This window comes from Catharus ustulatus, chromosome 12 (assembly GCF_009819885.2).
Source record: "Catharus ustulatus isolate bCatUst1 chromosome 12, bCatUst1.pri.v2, whole genome shotgun sequence".
Lineage (NCBI taxonomy): Eukaryota > Metazoa > Chordata > Aves > Passeriformes > Turdidae > Catharus > Catharus ustulatus.
Window position 1 is genome coordinate 8,394,188 of NC_046232.1, and position 27,564 is coordinate 8,421,751.

The 27,564-nt window shown below is 36.7% G+C and overlaps 1 protein-coding gene across 3 annotated transcripts in view; it reads right to left on the reverse strand.

Annotated features, from left to right (window-relative positions):
- Positions 1 to 443: 443 nt before the first annotated feature.
- The window catches only part of UNC13C (unc-13 homolog C), a 141,219-nt gene continuing 114,098 nt past the window's right edge, over positions 444 to 27,564 (reverse strand). For 2 of the 3 annotated variants that reach the window (XM_033070293.2, XM_033070292.2), the window contains 9 exons: positions 24,678 to 24,766; positions 22,306 to 22,455; positions 20,824 to 20,947; positions 18,323 to 18,379; positions 17,189 to 17,269; positions 13,500 to 13,647; positions 3,788 to 3,880; positions 2,895 to 3,054; positions 444 to 1,975 (listed from right to left, as the gene is read on the reverse strand). In XM_033070293.2, coding sequence (XP_032926184.1) covers positions 1,690 to 1,975; positions 2,895 to 3,054; positions 3,788 to 3,880; positions 13,500 to 13,647; positions 17,189 to 17,269; positions 18,323 to 18,379; positions 20,824 to 20,947; positions 22,306 to 22,455; positions 24,678 to 24,766 — 1,188 coding nt within the window. In that variant the 3' untranslated portion in view covers positions 444 to 1,689. Of the gene's footprint in view, positions 1,976 to 2,894; positions 3,055 to 3,787; positions 3,881 to 13,499; positions 13,648 to 17,188; positions 17,270 to 18,322; positions 18,380 to 20,823; positions 20,948 to 22,305; positions 22,456 to 24,677; positions 24,767 to 26,387; positions 26,420 to 27,564 lie in introns of those variants that run through there. The other variant, XM_033070295.2, reaches the window with a different exon arrangement.

Sequence of the window (27,564 nt, forward strand, 5' to 3'; positions counted from 1 at the left end):
GTGTTCTTAACTCTCTAAAGACTGTGCATGACATCTCTAAATGTCTAAATATACTTGTGACAAATCTAATTTTTAGTATTCAAGGAAGAAGTTTCAGGATGTTGAAAGACCTTAAAATCTCATCTAAATATCTCACAAATATCTCCTGGAAAGAATCTGGTTTACCTGTGTGGAGTCATGTGTCCCATTTTCAGAAGGCTGATATCAACATACAAGCTGTGTCCTCCCTTCCCTTAGTTACTTTTTCTCTAAGCAAAGCTGAAAACTCCAACCTGTGTAATGAGAAACACTTGTGACCAAAACTGATGACAAATGCGGAGCATCACACAACTCTTTTTTATATGTGTATGTATTTATATATATATATATATATACACCAACCTAATTAATTGGTTTTTCTAGGACACTGATGTATCAAAATGTACGCTTATAAAACAGCCAGATTCCAGACAGTGCAAATCATACTTTAATATATTATAAAGCTATATAGTAAGCCCACTCCATGGGCTTCACATGCACATAAAACCAATAGTTACATAAATAATATCAAATGACAAAACTAGAAAGCAGTTTCTGCATACTTTATTTTACAATTCCTCACTAAATATATTTACAGGACACAGAGTTTGCTTTAGTGCAATACATAGTAATGTTGCATAAGTACAAACTGTTGAACTTTTCTAAAAAAAATTAAAGAAATAAAGCACTTAACTGATGTTACAGCTAAGTATGTAAAGCAACGTCAATAACTCTGAGTGAAAATGCTAACAGCATCTTTTCTTCTTATAAACAATTTCTAGAAACAAACCACAAACCGGCATTACATATTCCATACTACTACCCCTTGTACAGTACCCTATCATTTTAAAAATCACTTTTTAAAAGCACATATACTGTACTGTACAGCAACCTGTTTCTACAGATACTGACTTACTCTTTTAATACAAATATGATATTACCGTGGCAGTTTTGAAGAACAAAGTTATCTCAAGATATCAAACATCAGTAACAAACTCTGATAAGCACAGCTTCTAGAGAACCTGCTTTAACAGCATTTCTTCACAGTGATATTTATGAAAGGTTGGAAAAAGATAATAGCATAAAATATTTCCATCCTTTTTCAGTTTTTATGCAAAAATCATTACTTTATATTGGTAATTATAAAATTACAAACACTTTCTATAAGTAACTGCATCTGTAGTAATGATAGAAAAAGTCATCAGTAAGACACCTAAAATGAGGCTTGCATAACATGAGAGTTTGAAGAAAACTAGGTACACCTCATTTTTAAAATAAGAGTAAGGGATGTAACTTAATTTAGAATAAGCAACACAGTTTAACAGAGATAACCTATTATCAATTAAAAAAGCTACTTATTTATTAATAAATGTTAAAAAATAATGAAATTGTGATGAGGTGAAATCAACATTTAAAAAGAGATGATGAAACATTTACTCTTAATCTTAGTTTTGGCACTTCATTGGAACAATTACTTTACCGAAGACCAAAATATGTATAAAAGATATACAGCTCCTTGACATACCTTGCAAATATAGTACATAAGTACTGGCAAACACTGAAAACATAGTTAGTGAAACATTCCCACAGATTTGCACATGCATGCACTAGTCAGACAACAGCGTTGTATTTATGTTCTTGGCGGTGACAATCTTGCATTACTTGGGTAGTTTAGGCCGTTTCTTCAGCGGATCTTGTTTCTGTTTTAAGTCTTACAAATTCTTTAGCGACTTCATCATTGTTCCTTTGAGAAAGTATTCTAAGGATTGTTAGGCCAGTCTCATCCACAGCAAGGCTCCTGAGCAGGGGGTACCAGGAGGCGCAGCTGCCCCTGTCGGCGATGCCCTGCAGCTGGATCACGGTCATGCCGATGATGCGATCCTCGCGCGCAAAGCAGTAATCCTTCACCGACACGTGCAGCTCGTAGGCTCCTGGCTTGTCTTCGTTACTCAGCAGGCTGTGGGCATTAACAACGGGAATTTAGAACAAGGGGGGCAGGTTAATTCCCTCAAGGAATTAATTCACTCTAGAAATCTTGGAAAAATTCAAGTGAGAGTGGTAGTTTAAGTTTTGTAGTTCCGTTTTGTTACAACAGAACATCTAATTTTAAACTTTCTACACAGGTAACCCTTCAGACGTATTGGTGATAGAGCCTCTGTTCTCAGCAGCCTGAAGAGAAACAGAATTCCCTCAATAGCTGGAACAGGCAGTTACCTTTCCCTGGAAAGTGCATAAAATGTTCAGTACATGAAAGTACATCAACTGTCAGCACTGTGACTTTAAATCAGCTTCAAAATATACAGAAAATCCCTGGCAGCAGGCATCAAAAGGGGCTTTGTGGTGAGACACAGACAGTGAACTCATTTCCAGTCAGGGTTGGAGTGTAAGGGGAGGAAAATAAATTGGTCTCAGAAAAGGATGGAGAAGTACTGAATTTAAAACTCCAGGTTAGCTGGAATTCTCTTACTGATTTAAAGATTAAATGGTAACAGCATTAGATAAACAATACTCTCAACACTTGCACAAACCAATACACATTTAGATAGCTCTACAGGAAAGAAGGCCAGATATCTAGAAATAATAATTAATTCTTCTGTCCAAACAAATACCTAGGCCAACAGATTCCTAGGGAGAGAAACAGTTACTCCTCTGTGGGAAATTAATTGTACATTTTAACCAGGTTTTGTAGGACTCAAAGCTTGGTGACTGCCATTCATCTTCATATACAGCAAAGATACAAAATAGAAAATAATTTTGAAATGGTGTGTATATATCCATGTTAGGACGGCTTTTTTTTTTTTTGTTCATGGTTTAAAGGCAAAAATATTTTAGGAAAATTTTAAAAAATATGCAATTCCCAGACATAAAATACTTACAACTGGAAAGTTTCATTGTACTTTGGTGACCAGGTGTTGCTCTTTGTCTTGGTTCCATGTTTTCTTTTCTTGTCACTTAATTTAGGACCCAATATGCAAACTTCCACGAAGGGCCGGAACATAGCTGTTGTTTGCCAGTTTAGGTTATTAATTGCTACAACTATAAAGAGATAAAAGAAATGAAGTTAAATAAAATTCCATTGAAAGAGTTCCAATCAATTACCCTGTGTACGACTTTGTATAGCCAGTGAAAAGTGACCTGAGAGCTTTACTAGACCAATAGATCAATACCTGGTAAGCCTAGGAGGAGCTTTGCCCCTACCCACGTAAAGATGTCTGATTACTTTTAGGTTCAAAAATATCAAATACAAACATGTATTTTATAAATCCTTTACATTTACAGCTTCTTTTTGTCTGCTACCTTCACTGCAATTAAAAAAAATCAGCTTATACTAATCTGAATGATCCTGTACTTCTGAAATTCAGTTTGTGCAGAACAAATGCATTTAAAAAAAATGCAGCTTCTAAAGGCTTGGTGCAGTCACTCACTACTCAGCTTTGCTGTGATTTTTTAGAAGTTGAATTATGTACAAGTAATTGAGAAGTATAATTTGACACATTTTAATTTATAACTCTATAACTTAGTATAATAACTTTAAATAATCTATACAGAGGAGCACAGACAATATGTACCTGCATAACCTGAACTTCTGCTGATCTTGAGCAAGCAAAAAGTGCACTCCTAATTACCTGAAGTGTACTTATAGCTTCTCAAGTACTATTATACTTCTCATTTTTTATTTTAATATTGATATATTTGACTTGGGATGTACTGCTTGGAGCTTTGGTCTTTGTTGCTGCTTTCTTTTTCAAGTTGGTTGTTTGAAACTTACCTTTCACAGTGACTTTATGCTCACCAGTTCCAGGATGGGTAGAGATATCCACCTGTACAGATATCTCACCCACTGAATTATTAGCAGTTTGACCTGAAACAAGAATTACCAATTAGCACACCTGGCTTCTTGGATGCATCAAGAGAAATAGACAGTCAAAGGTGAGTGGGATTTTCCTTTAGAAACACTTAAAAGTTTCTGACGTGTTTCACATTTAAGTGGGAATCAGGTACAGATTCATAAATGCCACAAAAGAACTGGGGTAATTGCACATATCTATGGGAAGTGCCTCAGTGAAATAAAAAATCCTGTTCATCTGGAACTTTCCATTCTGGTTGTCATTAGGTGTGTTTGCATCTTGAAATGCAGAAGTTGGGGGGTTTGTCAAGCTTTTAATGTACCTCCCAAAAATCTTATTGCTCAGTGTGTATTTGGAAAGTCATTTCTATATCACTGTTGATGAATCCTTTGCTGAAGGTTTTATCTCAACAAATGACTGAAGTTCTGCACTAGCACAGACAGAGGGGCTTAAAAATGAAAGAAGGTTGAAGGGATGGCAGAGGAATCAGGTACTTATTTTTTAAAATTTTTGCTTTTGAGCACTGGGGTCGGTTATAAATATTTTATACAGAATGAATCTTTAAAAGCACTTTAAATATTTTCTTGAAAGGTAGCTCAATATATCAGATTATAACAGTACCACATAAATAAAATTGAGTATGTTGACTTGTTCTTTGATTGGATGACTGTGAATGTTGAATTCTTTGAACTGCACTTGCTCCCCAGTATAATCTCCTGTGAGCCACATACTAAAGTAAATTGCTACTCCTTTACAACTGGCTGCTGTTTCTGGGGGCAGCAGAGAAAAGATTCTATATTCCTCTTATTTATAAAGCCACTGATTCCCCATCCCTCTATATGTGAGGAGAAGCAAACATTCCTTTAGAATTTTTCCAGCAGTTCATACAGAAATTAAGGAAGGGGTACAGAGAAGAGGGAGGGTGTCTTGTGCAATAATAGTGGGGAAAGTCATTTTCCCCCTTAAATTAGTTTATAACTGGAGTAGTTTTTATTGTTATCATGCATAGTGATTTTCTTTCCTGGATTTCCTCACCAGTGGCTTTCTAGAAATGAGCTCTACAGTGATGTTTATTCATTGTTTTGGCCTGGTCTGTAATTATGTTCTCCAGATGGCATGAGCATTGCAAGGTCAATTAAATACTCTTACCCCAAGTGCTACTACTTCAGAGAACAAGCCTTTTTTACCTGATATATCAAAATATGGAGACTCAGTGATCATTTCACATGCTCAGAATCCTTAGACATTATTGTGCATTTCCAAGCTTTCAGGTGAGCTTGGCTTGGAATTATGGTGAATCTACTTTTGAAACACAGCAGTGCTTTAAAAATGCACAGTGCCAATGTCTTACTCTATTTATAGATGCCACTTCTCAATTGCAGGGCACAAATTTTGCTTTTAGATGTATTTCATCATCAGTCAGAGAGTTTGGACCACCACTGACATGTAAATAAGAAATTTATTAGGCATCAGCTTTTTAATGACAAGAGGTCTAGCTTCAGTGGCAGCAATTAAGTTTCTTGTATTTGGATAATTACTTAAAGCTGTACTATATGGAAGTTCTGAGTTAGTGAAACATTCTGTGGCTTGCTCACAGTAATAATACATAATTTTGAAAAAGAATTTGTATAAAAAGGCAGGACGCAAATGGAGCAAAAAAAGCTAAATAGTAAGAATAAAAGAATGGCTTTATTTAAAAGCACAGACTGAAGTATTATCTGACTATAGTGAAATTTGCTTTTACTTGTGAAGAGAAAGGAAATTCTCATTTGGTGGGGGTCATAAAGTTAAAGTTGGCTTTCTTTTCTCTTGCAAACACAGTGTCATTAGGCCATATATCAATGAGTAACGTGTTTTTAATGGAGTTACATTTAACCCTGACTGTGTGATGACTTGTGTGAAAAAACCTTCCATTATATTTATGCAGATTACCTGGATTAAAGGCAGACAGTGCCTGTAATTCAGAAAAAAGCTTGCCTAGGACAGGAATCCAAAACTATATATAATATATTTTTATATACAGGGTATATGGCTTTGTGATACTGTAAAGTAAATCAAAGTGAGCAGGGACTGGATGTCCTAGAGCATTAATCTGTCTCATTCTTACATATTGGGAAATTCCATTCCACCTTTTCAGGCTGTTCCATAATGCATGGAATTCAACCTCAGCACAGGCACTTTTTGTGGTGGTGAACCTCTTTATGAATGATGCTTCTGGTTCCATTGATAGCCTTCCTTCAGCTCTGAAGTTTGAGTTGAACATACTGTAACTCTGTTGCAATTAAAAAGCTTTCAATGCCAAGCCAGACAGGAGAAGAGAACCAGGAATTTGTACTACCTAGGGATGATACATGGATAGGATAAACTGAATGAACTGAGAGAGGGAATGAGAAGTTCCTGAACTCTCTCCTAATCACAATTAATATAATTAATCACAATTAATAACAATTTACCCCTTGCTGCAGTGGAAGATGAATTACGCTGATCCTGAACATCACTGTAATTATCATCTGGTGTCAATTACTTGTTTTAGCCTCTAGCTTAAAAAAAACCCCAACCCAAAACCCCAGGAAAGTTTTAAAAGAAGACAATTAGCATTTTTATTTGATAGCCTTGAGAGGCTGTGGATGGTGGTAACAGTGATGTGTGCAGTGTTAACCACTAATAATGACAGGTAGGATTTTATCAAGACAAGAATCTATGAATCTGTAAGATTAGACTTGTTCTGTTTCTCCAAATTTTTAATTAATTATGCAAAATATAGTCTTACAAAGGTGTCCTAATTGGTATCTCTTTCCTTTTCCTGGTAGTCCATAATTTATAACAGTGCTCCAAGGAGTACTGCAAATATTTAGTGTGAATAGTCTTCTATGTAGAGTAGTGCTTGATATATTTATAAAGAAATCTGTGCAAAGCATTACCCAGTTTTATACTAAATGCAGTTGACATTAAAATGACCCTACATTCAGTATTGCTGAGAAAACCTTTGCAGAGCATCTCAGCCAGCAGAGACAATTTCTACTGGAGTCTAGAATATAAACTTGGTTTCTTTTAGTAATCACCCCATCTATCTTCTTTTCTGACCTGCTTAACAAACTAGAGATACAATTCCAGGCCATTTACTATTTGCTTATAGCATCTCTTGCTGACATTCAAGAACTGGTACTTCATTTTAAAGTCTCTGATCTGTCTATTTCTGCTGTTTTGTTTTGTCTTTTGCTACCACTTCTTGTACAGTCACAGCAGGAATTAGTGATTCTGATTGCACTATAGAAAGGTCCATTTATCCTACTACATTTAATAAGGCAATTTAGCTGACAATAAATCTCTCCATGCACTGCAGAGGATGATTGCACTTTTCTTCCTTTCGTACTGTAATATAACTCATTTGAAGGCTAACAAACTTATAAATTATTCTGCCTCATGTTTGAAGACCTTATGGATGTTTAATTATTACTACTCACTCTCTAAAATCTGCTTTACATTTTATTTGTTAGTATATTTATATAATTCAAAATGCAGAATCCTCTTACTGGTGGGTCTTAAAGTGGTCCTGTGCATTTAAAATGCAGTCATTCTTTTGCAGCAAACAAACTATAAAGAAGGAAAAAAAATCTCCTCTGGTCAAAGATGCTTGCACCTCGGGACTAGAAAGGCTAGAAGTCAGGCTTTTATTCCTCATTTAGCACCTGGAATGGCATCAGTGTGAGAGCTGTTATAACACTGAGTTTGACAGAAAACAGGCATTTTGGACCAAGGACCAAGCTAAATATTTCTTTGTCGTGATAGTAAAGATCATGACATGGTCACAAATTCCACTGCCTTCTTTTCCTTAGCTGTTATCTTTGGAAAAGGTGAGCTTGTGCACTCTGATTGAGAAAACAGCAGAATATGCAAATGGAACAATGAGTCATGTATGTTTTGTAAAAACAAAACAGTAACGCCCTATATTTTCTAGGATAATATTCCTGCTAAATACATTAGACTCTGAGGATTAGGAATCCAGTTCAGAAGAAAAGCAGCTATCTGCAAACTAATAATCATGTGTGACATGATGTTATTACCAAATATTCAAAAACTGGCTGAGCACTGGGAGCCAGCCCAGCTGACCAGGCACTGTTGCCTGTGGGAAGCCAAGCCTCTGCCATTTGCCTCACTGGCTTTTTCATTTCAATACTGGACCTGTGCTTTGGCCTTATTTTCTAAATGGGACATAACAATTATACAGTTGAACAAATACTCAAGCTTTCATAGTTTCTGATGCTCTAGGAATTACACAAGTTATGAAATCAACAATTTAATCCAGACAAGTATCTGTCATCTTTTGATGGATGAGGCCAATAAAGTGCATACATTTGTCTGGTATTGAGTTGCTGCTGAGCTGTATGTCTATTTTTTAAATATATTGATATATATGCATGTATTCTGTCCAGTGTTTCACCCAGATGGCCCTCCAGCCTCTCAAGAGGTTTTTAATGTATTGAATGCCCTGCTTTGAGTAGGAAGTAATTTTTAAAATTAATGTCATATAACTGATGGTTACCTGTAGCTTATGTTTATTTTCTTGAAGACAGAAGAAACTGGTATACAACTTGTTTCTAATTTAGATGCTTTGCTGTTTCATTTAAAGAACAACTAGAAACTTTTTTATGTGTCAGCCTCTTTAAGTAAATATTTTGTAAAGACCTTATGCTTTACCAGCAGTCTGGTTTTATCTATGTGAACTTTAAAAATAATTATTTTTCTGCCACTATTCTGAGTGTATTAGCTTTGCTATCAGCATATGCTGCAATATTTTTATTAGTTGTAATTCTGCAAATTTCTTCTTTGTTTGTTCTTATCTTTCCTGTTTGTTGCTTGTAATAATGTGCTGATTTTGCAGCTTGTAATGCAGGTCTGGTTTTTTTTTTTCCCATGAAATAAGGTTGTGTAACACATGGTTCTGACCTCAATTTGAAACTACAGTGGATGAAGCAGGGATTACTTCTTGAGTTAAATTCTGTCTGAAGTATGGGTTATGAGAGAACTGGAAATGCTCTGTAGGACTTAAATTTCCTGATAGAACACAGGTATAGCTTTCAAAACATGACAATTAATAATACAATGGTTTTGACAAGCAAAAGAAAAAAAGGTCTTTCTTTTTCACCTATAAGAGCTGTTAAACAATTAAAGGAATTTTTTATTTTCTGAAATAAGATGTCATCTATCTGCTTGCTTGATCTATAGTTAATATCAGATTGTTTTAATGTCATTCCATATAGTTATGAAATATTGAGGTTCTGCTTTACTTTGTACAATTACAGGTTGCAAAGGAACAAGGAACTGAATTTTGGCTTGGCAGTTGAAAAGAATTTGTCTTCATTTTTGATTGTGTAACCTCCTTCCCTGTGTGACTTCACAAGACAAGGATGGAGTTACTGTTAGAGATAAGCATATTTCCCTAATGAGGATGAGTATTATATTTTCTTGTTTTCAGATACATCTTCCCTCTTTAGCTTTCAATTGTCGGGCATAAGAACAAAGAAATCTGAATCAGACCAGTTGAAGCCTTGTAACACACAGGCAGGGTTTGCAGTACGAGCTCTGTGTTGGGTGATGAGTATTGATTTTTCTGCTTAAGTGATACAAACTATTTTAAGTCAGGCTGAAAAATATAATGCAGAATCCTGCCATTATGTATTATTCTCTAACAGCATTTGTGAACTGGAGCTGCTGCAAATTTGTAAGAAAAAATATTTCTCTATGTCCAACAAATAACCATTTTAGATGCAAGAGTGGTGGTTACTTTGGAGAAATTAGTGGTAATAAATGAGAGCTAATTCAGGAAACTCTGTTTGAGACTCTGTCTTTTTATGTAGTTTGGTAAAATTAAAAAAATATTTGTTCAAATGGTATTAGTGTTGGTGCAAAACAAATGTAATTATTCACAGCACTGGCTATAGTTTATGAAATTGCTGAAGATTCAAGGCACTTGCTAAACTAAACCATAGCCATTTAATTTTGAAATACTTTAACTAGCTTAAAAGGTGAAGGTACAACTTAAAAAGGTGAGTACTTCTCTTTTCTTTTTCCAGGAATGACTTAAGAGAAGTTTCACTGGTCTCAGCACAGAGTAAGGGCGAGTACCATGGGGCAGGAAGGTTCATGCAAGAGGCCAACACAAGTGTAGTGAGAGTTTGTCCTTTGGCTTTTAGAGTTCTGTCTTGACTGTGAAAATTGTGAAAATTTAGCTCAAGTTTGGTAAAATTTATCATGTCCTGCCTGACCTGAAATTTTTCCAATTTGTCTAGAGCTCTCGTCAATGTACAAAATACATGGTCTTTTCAGAATCCTTGGAGCTTTCCCTAAATTGTGGGCTGGCTGCTGGCTGCCTTCAGCTGCAAACCAGCTATGGGGTTCCAGCCCTACAGCACTGAACCCTCAAATTCCTGCAACTGAGCTGTGTTTTACAGGTGGCTTGGGGCTCTGCTGCTATTTTACAACTGATTCGTGCTTGGCTCAAGCAGACTGTGCATACAGAATGGTTTGGTTACAAAAGATTTTGAAAGCAATCCATATAATAATATGAATGTACGCAAGAATGTTATCCTGTAGCTGAATTTAGAGGAATAAATTCACCCAGTTTTACAGCTAATGAGCTAATGTTTACTATGGTTATTATTAGTGCACAAATAAAGTGACAATTTACAGAAGTCCAGAGTAAAGAAAATCAATCTGAGATCTGGACCTCAGGTGATCTGCTCGGTACCGGTGCACTGATGGTGCACAATTCTCATCTGGCTGTGTTTTATTATGTGCTCTTTGCAGAGGTACCAGTGACCTCAGAGTTTGTTAAATACTGATCACTCAGGCTTTGGAATGCAGTTCTCCTCATTAACTACCTTCAGGTTTTGCTAAATCCTTTAGCTCTGTATCAGTGTCTTATTTAGAGACTCTAGAAGTGACCTGCTCCATGGAATGGTTCTTGGCAGTGACAGCACTGGTGTAGGACTGAACAAGAAAATTGATCCAGATGAATGTGCTTACAACAGGCACTGCAGAATCAGCTGAATCCTTTCTGGGTAATAGTAAATGTGAAGCTCAGACAGGTGGAACTAAATTTCATTACTAGTTTATAAATCATTCTGTGTATTATTATAAAAAGTTTTCCCATCAAACAATACTGATAATTTAACTGCAAAAGAAAATGCTGCTTTGCATGTTTTACATTTCTGGGTTGGGATTAAAACAGGACAAGAGTTTAGCAGGCTTTGCTTATTTCCTGGCAATGTTTATACAAAGGGACAGTCATAGATTATATCCCTCTTACTATCCTATTGATACCTATGTTAAAATCTGTAATGATCAGAGTTTCCACAGGATTTAATCTCCAAACAAACACAATGAAAGTGTGTGGCCGATCTGGGATAACAGTTGAAGAGAAACCTCTTCCTCCTCCTCTGCCAGGCAGAAAGGCAGGTATTTAATAAGTTATGGCACTGAGAAAGCTAATCTGGTACCTGTACTGTCTGTATCTTTATTTATTAGACAATGTTTTTCTTTTATCCTTTATTTTCATAGTGTGGTTACAGATTTGTGTTCACGAGAAAATTTTTTTAAAAAGTTGTTACTGAAAAAGTTATGCCAGATTACACTCCTCATTGTCACTTCCTTATTCCAACACCTGTCTGTTTTGAAGAGTCTTGAGGATCTACAGTGGTGCTTTGAAAAGAAAAATCATCAGAGTAAGATTACAGCAGTTAATTTCATTGTGCATTTGAAAAAGGCAGTAGGAATTGTGCTTTCAACTATTTAGTGAGGTGAAACCACCACAAGAAAAACAATGAATCCCTGACTCACCATTTTAAAAGTTAGGAATGGTTTTATTATTATTTTATGCAAATTTATTTGTTGCCAAGATCTTTAGGAATGTGTGGGCACAAAGGCTGGAAAACAAAACTCTGGTTCAAGCCATCATGTTTCTTTAGAAACTGTGCAGATCATAGTGTTGGATAATTTGGTTTTTCCAATTGAATGTTATCCTGGATGAACATGAATACAGGAAGTATCAAGGACCATAACACACTTCTACAGAGCCATTATCACAGAATCAGAGAATCATTAAAGTTGGAAGAGACCTCCAAGATCATAAAGTCCAGCCTTAGGCTTTCTGCTTGTGTGTAAAGTTAACTCCTCCTTTTCATGCCAGTCAGAGAAATTTTTGCTCTTTAGTTTCTTAGAAAAACTTTAGCTTAGTCTTGGTGAGTGAGAAACTACTTTAACCTGTAGGTAAAAGTAAGCCTGATTATTATCTGATTCTTGTAGTCATCACAGGGAAACCAAGCATCCAATTCTATCTACAGATATAGTTATTGTACCATATATGCTTTCTTTACAGTATTTTTAACATTGCTTTGGGCTTAATTATATCCAACTGTCTATTGATTGTGGATTGGCAATGTGAAAAAAAGTGGCCAAATATCAATCTGATTATATTCCAGAGAAAGCTTCTGATGTGCAAACAGGGTCATTTTAACTAAAAGCTAATGATACAGTTATAGCTGGGAGGCTGGAGATCATAATAGATGAGGATTTAATTCTTTTAAATGAGGCATTAAAGGATAATGAAAAGTTATGAGTCACTTTTCCTCAAGTTTCATTCCCAGTGGCTACATTTCTAACAATACTGGTGTGCAAACAGAGACATGGTAATGTGTGCACAGAAATGAACACAGACCTCAGGCTGAAACAATGATGAAAATCAGAAAATTCAACTTTGTGGTTCAGGATTTATAAAAGATCACTAATGGCTACAACTTAACTATTCCTTTCCTCCTGAAGCTACAATGAAGGTATGTGTTGAAGAAAAGCAAAATACAGGGAAAAAACCCCAAACCAACAACCAAAAAATAAAAGCAAGTAACAATTTTCTGCTTGAATCCATATTGCTAATTTTTGGTTTTTGGGGGGGTGGGGGGGTGGGTAAAGACTCTATTTCCTACATATTACAGTTTTATAGCTATTTTCTCATTTATAATATATAAGTTATCAACAGAGATCTCAGTTTTAATATGGAAACAGTTTAGGAAATAATTCCTTGGAAATAATACTGGGACAAGCTACAAAACTCATGTTTCATGCTTTTTATACTGTAAAATATTTTACTTCAGAAGTAAAAGCAATTGATTTCCAGTTTTACTGTCCAGTTAAAACTTCTTGATTCTTACGAGCTGAAGCAGGGTAATTAATTATATCAGCAAATTGTATTTTTTCCCAAAGACACAAAGTAATTTTAAAAAATGCTCATTGTGTTCAAACGAAATCCAGTCAAGATTACTATTGTGCAAAAATTTGTGGTTTCTAGAATGAAGAAAACATTCAGCTTGGAATGTAATGTGTGCAGTGCTCCAACAAATAACCCTGGTGTCCAGTGTGCAGCCAGAGCTCAGGAACTGCTCCTGCTGTGCAGCCACAAGCCCCTAAAGGAACAGTGCTCAGATAAGCTCCAACAACAGCATTAGAGAAGGGATAACATCAATAACATCACATTTGTGTCAATAAACTCTAAAATACCATAGGGGGTGGAAAAATCAATAATTTAGAACATTTAAAATAGAATAGGATGCATTTGAATGTCCCTTACAGATCACTTACTCTGAGAAGTTTGGGTGGCTATGAACTTCTTTATCAAGGCGTCAGTAGTCTGTGTGTAAAGGCTGAGAGCGTATTTGAGGGACTGCAGGTCTGGGCTCTTTTCCAGGAAATTCTTTTTCAGCCCACTTCCTCCAGCATGGAAGTATTGCTAAAATGAAAAATATGGTTTTTCACAGAGATTAAAAAAGGCCTCAGTTCCAGACATACAACTTGAAGTCAAATTCTGAAATGAATGTTTAGGAGTAGCAACAGGCATGTGTAGATTTATTATAGCATTTGAGATAACTGTCATAATCTCTAGTAAAAAAGCTTCTTTTCCAAGGGTAAAAAAAAGCATAAGGGGAAGAAAAAAATATACAAAATTTTGATTTTCCTCTTCATGATCTGAAATATTCATTTGCCAAAACTAGAAAACTATTTGAAGCATTCTTCTAGGTTGCAGAGTGTGGAAGGAGTTTTAATTCTTTATCTGAAAAACCTCAAAACATCACAAGTCCCTCTCAAATGAAGGCATGGTTTACAAGCACAGATAAAGGATATATTCCTTTTCAGGGAAAAGCGAATTTTGTAAAAAAAGAGAATACTCTAGAGTATGAAGTCTTTGAGTAGCAGTGTGAGAAGAGGACTACTGTTCTGCTGGCACAGCTAGATTGGGAAAAACAAATATGCTTATGATTTTGATGCCATACAGCCTATGTAAACAATATACAGATAAACTATATCAATAAATGTATTATATTACGTTTTCAATCCCAAAGTTGAGTTCAGAAAAATTAGGGGACAAATTCTTTACTCTCACAATGAAGAATTTTTCCCAAAGTTTTACAGGACAGTGCTAGATGAATTAATACACATTAGGCTACAATGAGAAGATAAATGTGCTGCGTACCTTCATTTTGTTCAAACACCTTGCAAAGCCTTTTGCAACCACCACTACAGTTCTAGGTCTCAAGATCAATAAAGCTCCCATTAATTAGTAAAAACAAACAATGTTTTTCAGGAACACAATGCCTACTTGATGAGATGCAATATTGGTCCACTCTGTACAGGGAGTGTGGGGCTGTAGGCAGAATCACTGTCCCTGCCTTTTTGCAGTGTTGCCAAAGGAATAGATGCAGTATCTACATCCCAGCTCACATACACACCTCTCCACTAAATGCTGTGTTCCACTAAATGCTGTATTCCAGGCTTATCTGGACAGCTCAGACCTACAGTCCACATCTGCCCTTTGCAATTAGTGCACACATTTCACTTTCCAATTCTCAAGATCCTGCAGGAGATGAAACATAAGTGTTTCATAACAGTTATTATTTACATTTCTGTATTGCTTTCTACTGACTGTTAAAGGGAGAAAATATCTGCAGGAGCAAAATGGGATATGAAGTAATCAGGCTGCAACATTTTATATTGTTGTAATACTATGGGGACAGTTTAAAAGGTTCTGTATAAATCTATCTTCTCATCATTACACACTTATATAAAATATGTATCTGCACAGGGAAATTATTTCATAAAATATGTTCCAAATAAATCTCTCATCTTAATTGCTCATGAGTTTAGTCATGATTTCACTAAAAATCATAATCAATTTCTAAGCAAGTGCTAAAATCTGTTAATATTTCCTGCTATTTTGACAATTACTGGGATTTTTTTGAAGTTGTGTCTCCCAGTAAAATGTTCTGTACTGTTTTCTGCAGTAGCTACACATAGCTGAAAGCTCCCTGAAAGCTAACAGCTGTATAAAGAAACAAAGACATCTCACCCTTGTTTTCCTCAGTTTTTAACTTTTTTTTTTTGTTTTTCCCATAAATGGTAAATTTGACAAGTAAAACCAGCAATAAGAACGTACCATTACTGTATGGAATGGAATACAGAAAGATAATGAGTAAACAGAGTTTTACAGATTCTGGATCTGTTTTTACCCTGTTCCTTAGAGAAAGAAACCTTAAAATCATTCCCCTGCTTCTCTTGCCACTCTGAGCTGTTTCAAGGTTTGTAGGTGACCCCAGAGGTTTGACAGTCACACTGACAAATGCAAGGGGCAGAGGTCAAATGCATGGAAATCAGTGCTGGAGCCACTGCAGCCTCAGCCCAAACCTGCCAAGTGCCACACACCCACTTTGGGTGCTGGTTTCTCTTTGCAGAGGGTCTCTGGTGCACAGTGGGAACTGGGACAGTATCATCAATGAACATTGTCTCTGGGTTGATACAATGAGGGGGCAGAGAACTCAGTCTGAGATGACTGAGGCCAAAAAGCCAATTCTCCTAACTGTAATTTGCAAATTAAGCTGAAAAATATTACGTAATTATATAAATTCCTATGGTTCTTCTTACAGAATACAAAGACTGATGATATGCTATTTATATTTAAGATTAAAAAATATTCCTTTATTTTATATTTGTCAAAGGATAATAACATCATCCACAATTAAATAATGATTGTTTCTCAGTGAATTAAATGAAAGGAAAAATACAAAAGACTCAAAGTAGAGATACCCTTCCCTGCAAAACCATAATCAGCTACCCAATTTCTGAACACACACAGCATGCCATTTTTACCGTTCTCCTATTCTTATCTGGGCAACCATGATTTCTGCTTTTAAATAAACTGTATTTACTAAGCATTACAAAAAAAAAATCTGTATTTTGATCATTAAACTTATGAACTGCATTCCTAAATAAACATAGCAGTCTTTTCTTTTTTTGAGTTATGAAGTTTGCCTTTTTTGTCTTTCTACCAGTGTAAGCCAAATTTCTGCATGATTAAGGTTATTTGTTAAGTATTTTGGAAATGATTTTGCCATATCAGCTTATAAGTACAGCAGGCAGTTAAAATGCACACAGTCATTGCCTTACAATTTGAAAAGAGTTTTCTCAGGAAGCATTCTTTAGCTCACTTAATGAATGCTATGAATTAACAATTATAATTTAGCACACAGATATAAGGATGCTGAATTAAAAAGGGAATTTCCTATTTTATATTTTCCCCCCAAATCTAGACATTTTTAGTAAAATGGTCAATACCTATCTATCCATCTGTAAGCCATTAAGCACTGGAAATTTAGGCAAGGGTTTAATTTTTTCTCAGCTTTTATTTGTTTAGAATAAATATTTTGAAAGGAAAATTGTTAGATTCACATACTTTACTTCAGATGGCTTGCTTTGGGAGAATACTTACAATTTATTCAATTTTTCAATTTGTTCGATTTGTTTCCACAACATTAATAATTTCTAATTATTTTTATTTCTGAAATAAATGCCAATTCCACTACCGATGCAAAAAATGGCAGTTGGGAGCCCCCTCTGTTGCTTTTTGCTTGTTTATTTCAAAACACTTGATCGTAAGTATTTCCTCTTATTTATACCTTCAATTTTATACTTCAGTAGCTGCCTCCTTACCTTCCTGATGGGCTGCCTCTCCCCAGCAGACAGGAAAATATGCTGTTATTCTAGAAACTGATTGCTTTAAAATTATTTACACCAAGTAATAATCCAGGTTAATGTGAAAAAGGCTGATAAGCAAATTAAATAATACGTTAATTTATAATATATTAAATATTCCTAATGACTTCTTTTGACTTCAGAAAGCAAATCCATGAAGAGTGTATGAAAGTCTCCAGCCTTTTATCTAAAAGCCATCAGTCATTCTGGGGCATTCCAGCAGAAGCAGAAAGCCCAGAGAGCTGTACCTTGATAGTAACCAGTGCCACGTCCATTATTGCACACTGCCTCAGGGTCAGGCTTTTGGCTTCCTCCCGGATCACATGGTCCTGCAAAGCAACACAGGACTGCAGTTGGTTTTCAGAGAGACAATACTGTGAATATCTCTTCTCTGCAAAACAAACAAACATCCACCAAATGCCCCCCAAGGACTATGATTAACAGGGTTTAATTCAGAATCCTTTCACAACAAATTATAACCTGGAGCAATTGTGTTGTTTCTTGAAAACACAGACTGTAGAGAACCAGATCCACTATTTCATACTGAGCATTACTTCTTTTCCTAGGATGCATTGTTTCTCTGTTTTGGGGGATGGGGGAAAGCTTAAAATTTAACTTAAAATTACCAAATTAGATGATATAGAAGTAATTAATTTTATTAATAAACCTGATGTTAGTTAATACCCTATGTTTAAAATAAAGAGGGGTTCCTATTAGAACATGTTAGACATGGAGTGACTACATTCCTGTTAAATCTTTGTTGAAATAAACAGTCCACATTACTTAGGTAATATTTGAACTCCTCCAGCAAACTGAAAAGTCATTCATAGAGGCTCCAAATACCACATTTCTGTACAAATCTGAAATCCTAATGCCAGAATTGACTGGCAAACAAGTGACATCAATATCAAACATCTCTGCTGTCCATCAAGTGGACTCCAGCACTGAAGTGCTGAAGACTTTTCTGCAGAGGTACATACTATGTTCCAGTGCTCATAAATAGTCCACAGAAAGAAAATTACTGGTATTCTCACCTCAAAGGAACTGGTTACAGAAGCAAAGATACCCTTTTTTTGTTGTTGTTTGTTTGTTTTGTTTTGCTTTTTGTGATGTTTAATGCTTGTAAGGCCTGCTTGTGCAATGATGGCTTCTTGACCCATGTACTGATCACTTACCATATAAGCATAGAGTCTTTTATTCAAAACTTGGTTTGGATGAAACTGTACAGTAATTATTCACCTCTGATTAGTTCCTGCCATATTCAATCTTGTTATACGATATAAGAACAAGAATGAGGAATGAGGTTTGGCCTCACAGTCACTAATATTTCCTCCTTTTTTCTGTTAGTGCAAGCCATTCATGGCTTCATCTGGCTCCATTACCTTGAGTTTTGACAGCTGTCCAAGATCTTTGGCTGCACTGAATATCATCTGGGGCCCCTGTAATCACATTGAAAATTAAGGAAACAGACTCATAACACATGTTTTCTTTTTATGTCAACACAATCTTATTTTCTGCTAGGACATTGGCCAAAGTCATCGTTTTGCAAAGCTAAATAAAAGTTTCAGTTGCACAGGAGACACATTTTCATTCAGTTGATAAGGCCAAGTGGTTGAATGCCCGCAGCAAGATTCCCTCCAGTATCCTAGAGCTGATACAAATATTGCACTTTCTGCTGAGAGTGGTTTTGTGTTCTCCTTTCTGCTGTCTCATTTTGTGTTTAATACTGAAAGCTAAGGCTGTGATTGTTCTCAGTGTGTATCAGTGAGATGTCTGTCCCTAAGTGCAGCTCTCAGGTGCTGAGCTAACATGAACAATCACACTGGGAAGTGAGCAGCCCTGAGGAACCTGAAAAAGCCTGTGTAGCAGGAAACCTCAGCTAAGTAAAACTGGTGTACTGTGAGCCAGAGCCTTTTCTAAAAGAAAAGATACTGAAGTGTTATGAAGTTAAAGCAATATTTTACAATAGCCAAATCCTGGCAGGACACCAAAGGCCAATGCCTACACATTTGTCTCAGACAAACAGAATCCTACTATAATTCCATCCTCACATCTTTTATCACCCCAAGCAATATAATTACCAGTGCAGTTACATGGCCATTCAGCAGGCCATAGTTCTGATTATCTGGATTTCAGAAAAAAGGTTCATCCAACTTACACTGGACTGATTTTTCATTAGACTTTCTGTTCCAAAGAGTTTCATTTTCCAGGAATAATTTTGCTTCCTAAATGCTTCAATTGAAAAAATGTAATATAGAACTACAGCTTAAATCTTCATTATTTTTTAGTAGTGAGAATGGTAAGATAAATATGTGTGTGTATATATATATAAAAGTGAAAATATAAACTCAATTTCTGAATGCCTGTGCCTGTACCTCTTACCCTCAGACAGAAAGAAATATTCAGGGCTAGAAAATCTCTCACAGTATCCTACTTTTCAGTGCTTTTCTTTAATTATGTGTTCAATAGTAAATAAATGAAAATAGTTCACAATGCCTGCCAGAAACACTCTTTATAGAGGCTACCACTAAAGAAACTCACCTCTGCACAGATTGTCCTATGAATAATTGATCCTGCATAAATCTAATAAATGCTCCTAACACGTGATGGAAAATGCAGTTACCCAATGAAATGCTATCTCTGTATTTGCAGATAGAATTTGCACAGAAAGTTTGAAAAGAACATTAAAGACCTCAGAAACATAAATTTGAAACTTACTGATAGAGAGGTTGTTTCTAATTACGCAGAGTTAACAAGGTGATGACAGTAAATATGAACAAATTCAGTGACTGGAATCCTGGCCATAATCGGCTCTACTCTAGAATTTTTAATAGTTCAGGAAATTCATTATTATCTCTGCACCATTTATACATTTTCAAGTAGAGATTTTCTTGCCCATCCAGCAATATTCTTTCATGCATCTCCAATATATTATAATATGATTTAATGATATACTTTTAACTTATGGACTCTGACCATAAGCAGCTGAAGTGGTACCATGGATGTGTAACAGCAAAGCTGCCAAAGGCACACAGTGGCACCATCATGGTTAGTTTGTCATAAAATGGTCAATTTTTTTAAACAAGATTGAAAACAAGAAGCATTAAGAGTTACGTTATCCCAATCCTGCAAAGAAAAAAACAAAACACCAAACCCAAAAAAAGAAAATAAAGCAATTATGAAAAGACATCCAAGCCAGGCTCTCTTTGGTGATCCTTGGACAGGATCAGATTTCAGTGTTGCCCTGGGCTCAGCCACCAGAGTTCACTTCAGGCCATGCCCCACAAAATCTCCTGTGCAGCTTGCAGTGTGTAAGTACAGCTCCCTTCCCTCTTCCTGGCAGGCTGCAAATGCAGTTCTGCCCAAAGAGGACCTCCTGTCAAGTGTGCTATTAAAACACACCAAATCTTTAGTGCTATATTTGGCTTAAGCTTCCTGATGTTAATGAAGTGCTGCCTCAAGATGAGGAATGGCACAGCAGGCAGGGTTGGAGGATGGGATGGGGCATCCCTGGCTTTCTCAAACCTACAAAAATTGAGGTGATTGAATGTCTGACATGACTAGGAGCACTCTTCATGTTACTGTGCACAGTGAAGCTGAGAGAGAAATCAGATTTAAAACCCTTTGTATGAGAGCACGACTGCATCTCTCCACATGACTGAATTCACAAAAACTGCTCTGAGCTGGGGCAGGCAGTAAAATGAAGGAGTGAAGTCTTCCCGACCAGCTAAGAGATACCAGAAAGTAACACACTGCCTGCAGCCCAGGTGTAATCCTTGGGGTCAGGGTACAGGCAGGATAGTGTCAGAGCCCTTGGCAACACCAGATCAGGCACATGATGACAATCCTTTATATCAACTGAGAATTACTCTGGAACACTTACAGTTTGGTCTGTCAGTGGTGGAAGCACAATTTGTTTTTCTATTTTGTTTAAGACTAACTTCCAGAGCTCTTTCAAAACCCGTTTCAGAACTGTCTTCTCACAGATTTTTGCAGAGACACTTAAACTGGAATAAAACAAAACCACAAAGCAGTCACCAAAACCAACATTAAGGCTTCAGAGGTGCTCTATCATGCTTAGATTAATAGCCATTAACACTTATATTTTCTCTACTAATAAAAAAATTCTCAGTAGCTAAATTATTTTGCAATATTATCAGTCAATATTTTTGGTAAAAAGACTTGCAGATCACAAACTCATATAAATCTTCACTACCTAATTTAATGCTTAGTATATCACTGATGCATATTTATTGAAAATGCAAAATCATGATGAGTTATAAAGTTTGATGGATGATACAATTTAGCACTCCCACACCCCTAAATTAAAGTTTTAGTATATAATTTGTTTATGCCTTAAAAATAAAGAGCAACTGTCTCTCTTGTTTTGTGTTTCTACTGGGATATAGAACTGGTTGCTGACAGCTAATGCAAATTCCCAGCTACTGTTTGGAAACATTTATTTCTATGTACTGACATGTCTGAGCAATCTTGCTATCTATTACTTACAGTAAAATTAAATTTTTGGAGCACCTTTTCCATCTTCATTTTGAAAATTTCTGGCTGGGGAAAACCCATGTAGGGAACCAAAGGGGTGTGTAACTTGTGACTGCAGACTCCGAGCACAGGGGCAGTGCCAGGCTCGGTGCTTGTCCTCCCAGCCACTTCCAGCAAAAGGCCACTGGTGTTTGACAAGCACCAATGACCAAGGACATCAATGTGCTTACAGCTGTGCTGCACATGGCCTTTCAGAACTTGCCACTGTTGAATGATGATAGCCTAAGTTATGCTTACTTACAGAAGCCAGAATGAGTTTGGAGCATCCTCTCAAAACTTAGCATTTTACTAAATATAAAAAAAATTCAAGCTGCTGTTTAGATGATGACCTGGTTTTTGGTGACACAGAGGTGCATATCAGTAAACAGTGGGACATTGGGTATAATCCTAGAACAAATGCCAGACAATTTCAGTATGGGAATTACTTTTGTTCTTTTGTTCAGCACAATCTTCATAACACAGCTTGTGGAGGAGAGACTCTGGCTCATTTTCAATGACTCAAAAAAAGACAAGACATGGAAAGACAAGCCTGTAACTTACGTAAAAAATTGCTCAGTGTAAGTAAGCAGGCTAGGCATGGGATTCTGCATGCAGTGAACAGTAGAAATATTAAAAATACTACAGAGTGCTTCCAGGTATCAGCTTGCTTCAGTGCTTCAGTGTAAAACCAAGTGTGCTTGACTGCAGCATCCAGTTCCCAGCCTGCCACACCAACCAATGTGTCTGTCACACAAACCAGTCTGCCACACCAACCAGTCTGCCACACAAACCAATCTCCCTGCCACACAAAGCAGGGTGCCACACTCACGTTTTGTCCAGGGAATCCATGAGAGGCCGAAGCACAATCTCAGCATCAATGGCTGCACTGTTCTTATTGGCTGCTGCATTCCCATTTCCTCTCATTTGATTCAGCTCATTGCTCATTTGTCTTACACAATCTTCAATAACAAACTGGAAACTATAGGATGAAAAAAAAAAGGAGATGAAAGAATTCAGGGAGAGAAAACAATAACGGTGATTTTTGCATCAGGTGGATGATGGTGCAAAAAGACTTAAATATTTTCTGCAATGATGCAATGTTCAAAATTGAAGATGCTGTGGTTACAGTCTGAAAATAAGTTCTACTGAGGATCACAGCTCATATAAGTAATTCATGCCATGTTTTCATCTTTTCCCTGCCTTGCTTCCATTCTGCCACAATTTTCATACCCTTGTAGGTGTGCCAGATATTTATTTTCCGAAAGTAAAAGATGTATCAGAATCTATAGGTTAGATGTGATTGACTACCAGCTAGAAACAACTTCTCAAGATTTGATTTTTAGTGTGAAAGAATGATACAAACAGGTGATGATTTTTCTCTTGATGGTTAATAGGAACCAAGCTTTAATATTATTCTTGAGGTAAAAATCAAAAACTTCTACCGACTCTGCCCTTTTTGGCTCCATTTGACTTTTTCCAGATTTCACACAGTCAGTGCCATCAGAAGGTTGCAGTTATTTCTTTGCAACTACACAGAGTTAAAACACTTGGACTATTTAAAATATCCTTTTGCAAAACCCCCCTTGCTTAGAAGCACTCAGCCTCTTTCTCCTGGGAGGAATCTTTTTCACTTCAAGGTGACTTTGAACACATCCTTTCTCCTCAAGTTTGTACCTGCTCAGCTTTCCTGAAAACTGTTCTGTTTCCTAACTGATCTGGTTGAGTGTCTGACAGCCTTAAAGTGCTATTGATGTGATAATCTTTGGGCAACATATTGACACAAAGCAGAGCAGCAGTTAATCAGTCACCAGTTGAGAGGCAGGAAGAGTCTCTGCACACACAGTAATTTGGTTTATGGGTTCACTTGTGATGGATTGAAATGGTTTAGGATTAGTTTATGAACAGAAATGCAAAGCAGAAGTCAAAAATATATGGGGCATGTCTAAGTAAAAAGATAAATTGGTAAAACTTGAGGAAGTAAAAGAGAATTTACTGTGAGAGAAAAGAAACAATGAGTTGTTTCAGTAGCATGGCTAATTGTAAAGAGAGAAAACAAACCTCCATGTGAAATCACTGGAAAAGTCAGAAAGTTTTCCAAATGCACTTGGAAGTACACTTACCTATATACTTTAAAGCCATAGATAAAAACAACATGAGCAGCTAGTGAAACTGCTCATGGAAATTCTTGGGACCAGTTCCTCCAACAAAAGCCAAACCAATGCATTGCCTTTCTTGACATTAGACATCTTTCCAACATTGTTAACCTCACAGACCCAAGCAATAAACTGACCCATGAGGAATGTTCTAGCTATCTGGAGCATATCCTACACTGAGCTATTCTGGGTTTGCTGTTGCAGAAACCTAGTTGGCTCATTCAGAAAGAAGCCCTGGAAAGAAATAATGTTCATGCACTGTCAATGATCCGAGAAGCAGAGCCTGGGAGCAAAAGTACAGCAAGACAATACAGCAAACTAAGCATGCTCAGAAATAAGCAGACTGTCCCCCCAGACTGCCCATCAATGGATTAAATAAGCAACTACAGACTTTGCTTAATGAGCACCACTGCAGCACTAATCCCTCTTTCTTAAATGTCTTTCTAATTTGAAGCAAATGTAACTTGCTACTTCTTATACCACAAGCACTGCTGGCACAGTACCATACTCATTCAGGACTGCAGTGTGCACTCTGATTAATGTAAGAGTAAGGCTCAGTAGACAATTTTTGAAGAGCCACAGGCAAGCAAATGACCCAAGAAGGCCCTTCACAATGACCCCTTGAAGCTGGCTAAACACAGGCAGACGTCCCTGGTTGAAGCAGGCCACTTGGAAAGAGCTGTCAGTCTCAGGAAGTAACATAAACATGGCAGAGAGGAAAGTTTAACATAGCATCAGGCAAGAAAAAACCAGTGACTTTGCTTTCCAACAAGCAGAACAAAAGCCATCAGGCTCACCTCTGTAACACGTTCATGCCCACAAATGAAGTTCAGTTGTCTTTACAGCGAGGTTACTGTTATTTGTTTCAGAGTCTAAACACACACACACACACACACACACACACACACACACACACACACCCCACTCCATCAGGGCAGAAGCAAGCCATGCCTCAGATCATCCAAATAACCACCCAGACTTCATCAACGAGGGAGATTTTTTGAGCAGGAATATTCCTCTAAGGTTTGCAGTACAATGGGTTTGTTACCTTGCGGCATACGTTACACTGAGTTCATCCAATACATTGCTAAGTTTCACCTGAAGTTCTTTTAGAGCAACACTAGCTTCAGGATCCAACTGCAAAGAGAGAAATAGCATTATATTTTATTTATACACTAGGTTTCTGGGGTTTCCATTGCAATCAATGAATTAGGAATTATGTTCAAAGATACACTGCACTATGGAAAACCAAATGTGGAAACACCTGTTGCAACACAGAATTGCTTTAGTAGGCCTCGAAATACAATTACCATTTAAAAAAGTATGGAAAAATATTTGATTACAGTAGGGAATATTTACATTGATAGGAATCAAAACTGTGCCATTGAGAAATGACTTTCTGTTGGATTGTGGAAACTGTGTTGGTAGTCACAAAGAGAGAACTACCATGTTCAGGTCAGGGGTATTCAACAAGGCACACCAAGAGAAGGATGAAGGAAAAGTCAGTGCTCATGTTAACAGCAATACAGATGTTTCCATATTTTTATTATTTTTGTACATTTCACTACTATTGGTATTTTGTTTTGTGATTTGCATTGAAGTTGTTTCCGTATTTCATATGTTTCCATAATGCAGTGTAAAATTAGAATAGCCAGCACTGAAAAAGATGGCTTGAATTGATCCATGCCAATTCTACTGACAGAGTATATGGGAAGGGACTTTATCAAATTTCAGTACTGCTGGTTCTAAAATCCATTAGGGCAAACAAAATTCAATCACAGAGTAACACATTCTGATGCTCTGATAAAGGTTTTCTAAACATAGGAAAAAGTTAATGCAGGGGAGAAATATAATTTTACATTTACAGGGATGAGGATGCATGCCTAGATATTTAATCAAAAAGATACCCTATTGATATGGATCAGCAAACTTGTTTATTTGCTATGGATTCTTTTTCAAATTGAAAAGGAATATTTTTTTTTTCTTCTCCCTGATCTTTAGCACTCAGGAAAAATAGTTAGAACCCATTCTGGGATATAATAGATGATCACCAGGATCAACAGCTGAATGTAAATTAATAGCTGATGTTCCAGGTCTTTCAGCTGTCTACATCACAGTGTTAAGGAATGATTTTCAATGATAACCCTTAATTTGTGGATTCTGTTCTGCAGCAAGGTCAGGTACAGATCTTCTGACAATTTCAAAGGACACTGCACATTTAGAATACTTAATCAGGGTTGCTTCTACTTGTGTTTTTCTATCTTTCAACTGCATGAGTAGTGTTTGGTGCTTATTTTTCCTCTGGTGCTTCAGAGCACTGTGGTGCACCAGGTCACTTTTTTTAATCACACTTCAGAGACAAGGGGAAGTTGTCACAGCTCACTGGATAATTTACTACACAGGAATTCTACAGCAAAGCAAGCTCAAGTAGATGCAATGATCTACTGTGTTTTAATCTTAGACAATTCTTTATCTCCTTAGAGGTTATGTGTGGATCAAAATAATGGAAAATTCAAGATTTTCACTACAGGTTTTGACAAGAACCTGGAATAGGTGACAACAGGGAATTACCACACAACCTTTAGAAGATACTCAGTGTTGTGTAGCACTCTTCTAATCTGAGAAGTTCACTCATATTTTACTTATTTTTCTAAGTACTTACTGTGACTACTTACTGATTTAGTTTTGAATTACTCTGCATTGAAAGAACTTCTGTTGCTTCTGTATATCTTAGTAGTGTCCCTGGCAGATACACTTTGACAGTTCATAACACTTAAAGTGATTGCTTTCCTTCATATGAAAAGCAGGAATTAAAAAGCTAATTTTACTGCAATGTCTATATTAGTAAACAAATTAAAACTTTACTATCAGAGGCAAAGATTTTTCCAGAAAATGCATTTTACTAGGGAATTATACTGTCTTCTTTGGAGGGATACATACAAACCCCACTAGAATATAAACATTTAATAAACACTGAAGCACAAGCATTCACACTGAACATGATACATTTCAAGGAAAACAAAATACCAGGCAAGCAGAAGACTCAAAATTTCTTAGCAAATCATGCACAAACTAGAGAATCATCTTGTTAGTGAGCCTACAGAGGTCAATGTAGGTACTTTCTATCAGAGGTGGTCGTGATAACCAGAAAACACAATGCATCTGCTAAATTCACCTGGAATTGAACTTAGTCCAGCCAAAACAGGATTAAATGCTAATGCCAGATTGGGGACATTACACACGTTATAGAAGGGTGCATGCAACTATTAAACATTTTAGAGGCTTTGTGCTCACAAATTGCATGAACAAGTTTGTGTGTGCACAGCTGGAGGCATCTGGCAGGGCCTCCAGGCCTGTGTGTACCCATGCTCATGCTCATCATGGGGTGGCACGGGAGGAGTGGGACACAAAGAGGTATGCGGGCTGCCCGGCCAGGGCTCCACTCCTGGCCATGGCCGCGTCACTAAGATGTCAGCAAGATTTTTAAATGCTGCTTCTCTTTAGGTACTGGAAATTATGGTGATTTGAGTGTCTCACCAGAACTAAAATGTGCACTTTTCATTGATTTTATCATGTGCCTTCTGTGTGCTAATGATTGTCCTCCAGCATCATCCAAATATGCCACAGCATGACCTGCTTCTTTTTCCTGATATGGTAGAGCTAGGATGGAAGCATGAAGTGAGACCAAAGGCAATGCTGATCAGCATCTGAGATGGTGTCATGGAGGGATACACAGACATGAAAATGAAGTATTTATGGTATTGGGGACTTCTCTTTTTCTCTTCAAGTCTCATTTGCTTCACAGAGTTTGATGAAGAAGGAATGAAAACTAACAAACTTCTCTGAATATGTTTCAGGAAACTAAAAGGAGAAGGCTCTACTTGAGCAGATTATTTTGGGAAAAAAAAAACCCAACAAAACAACAATAAAACCCA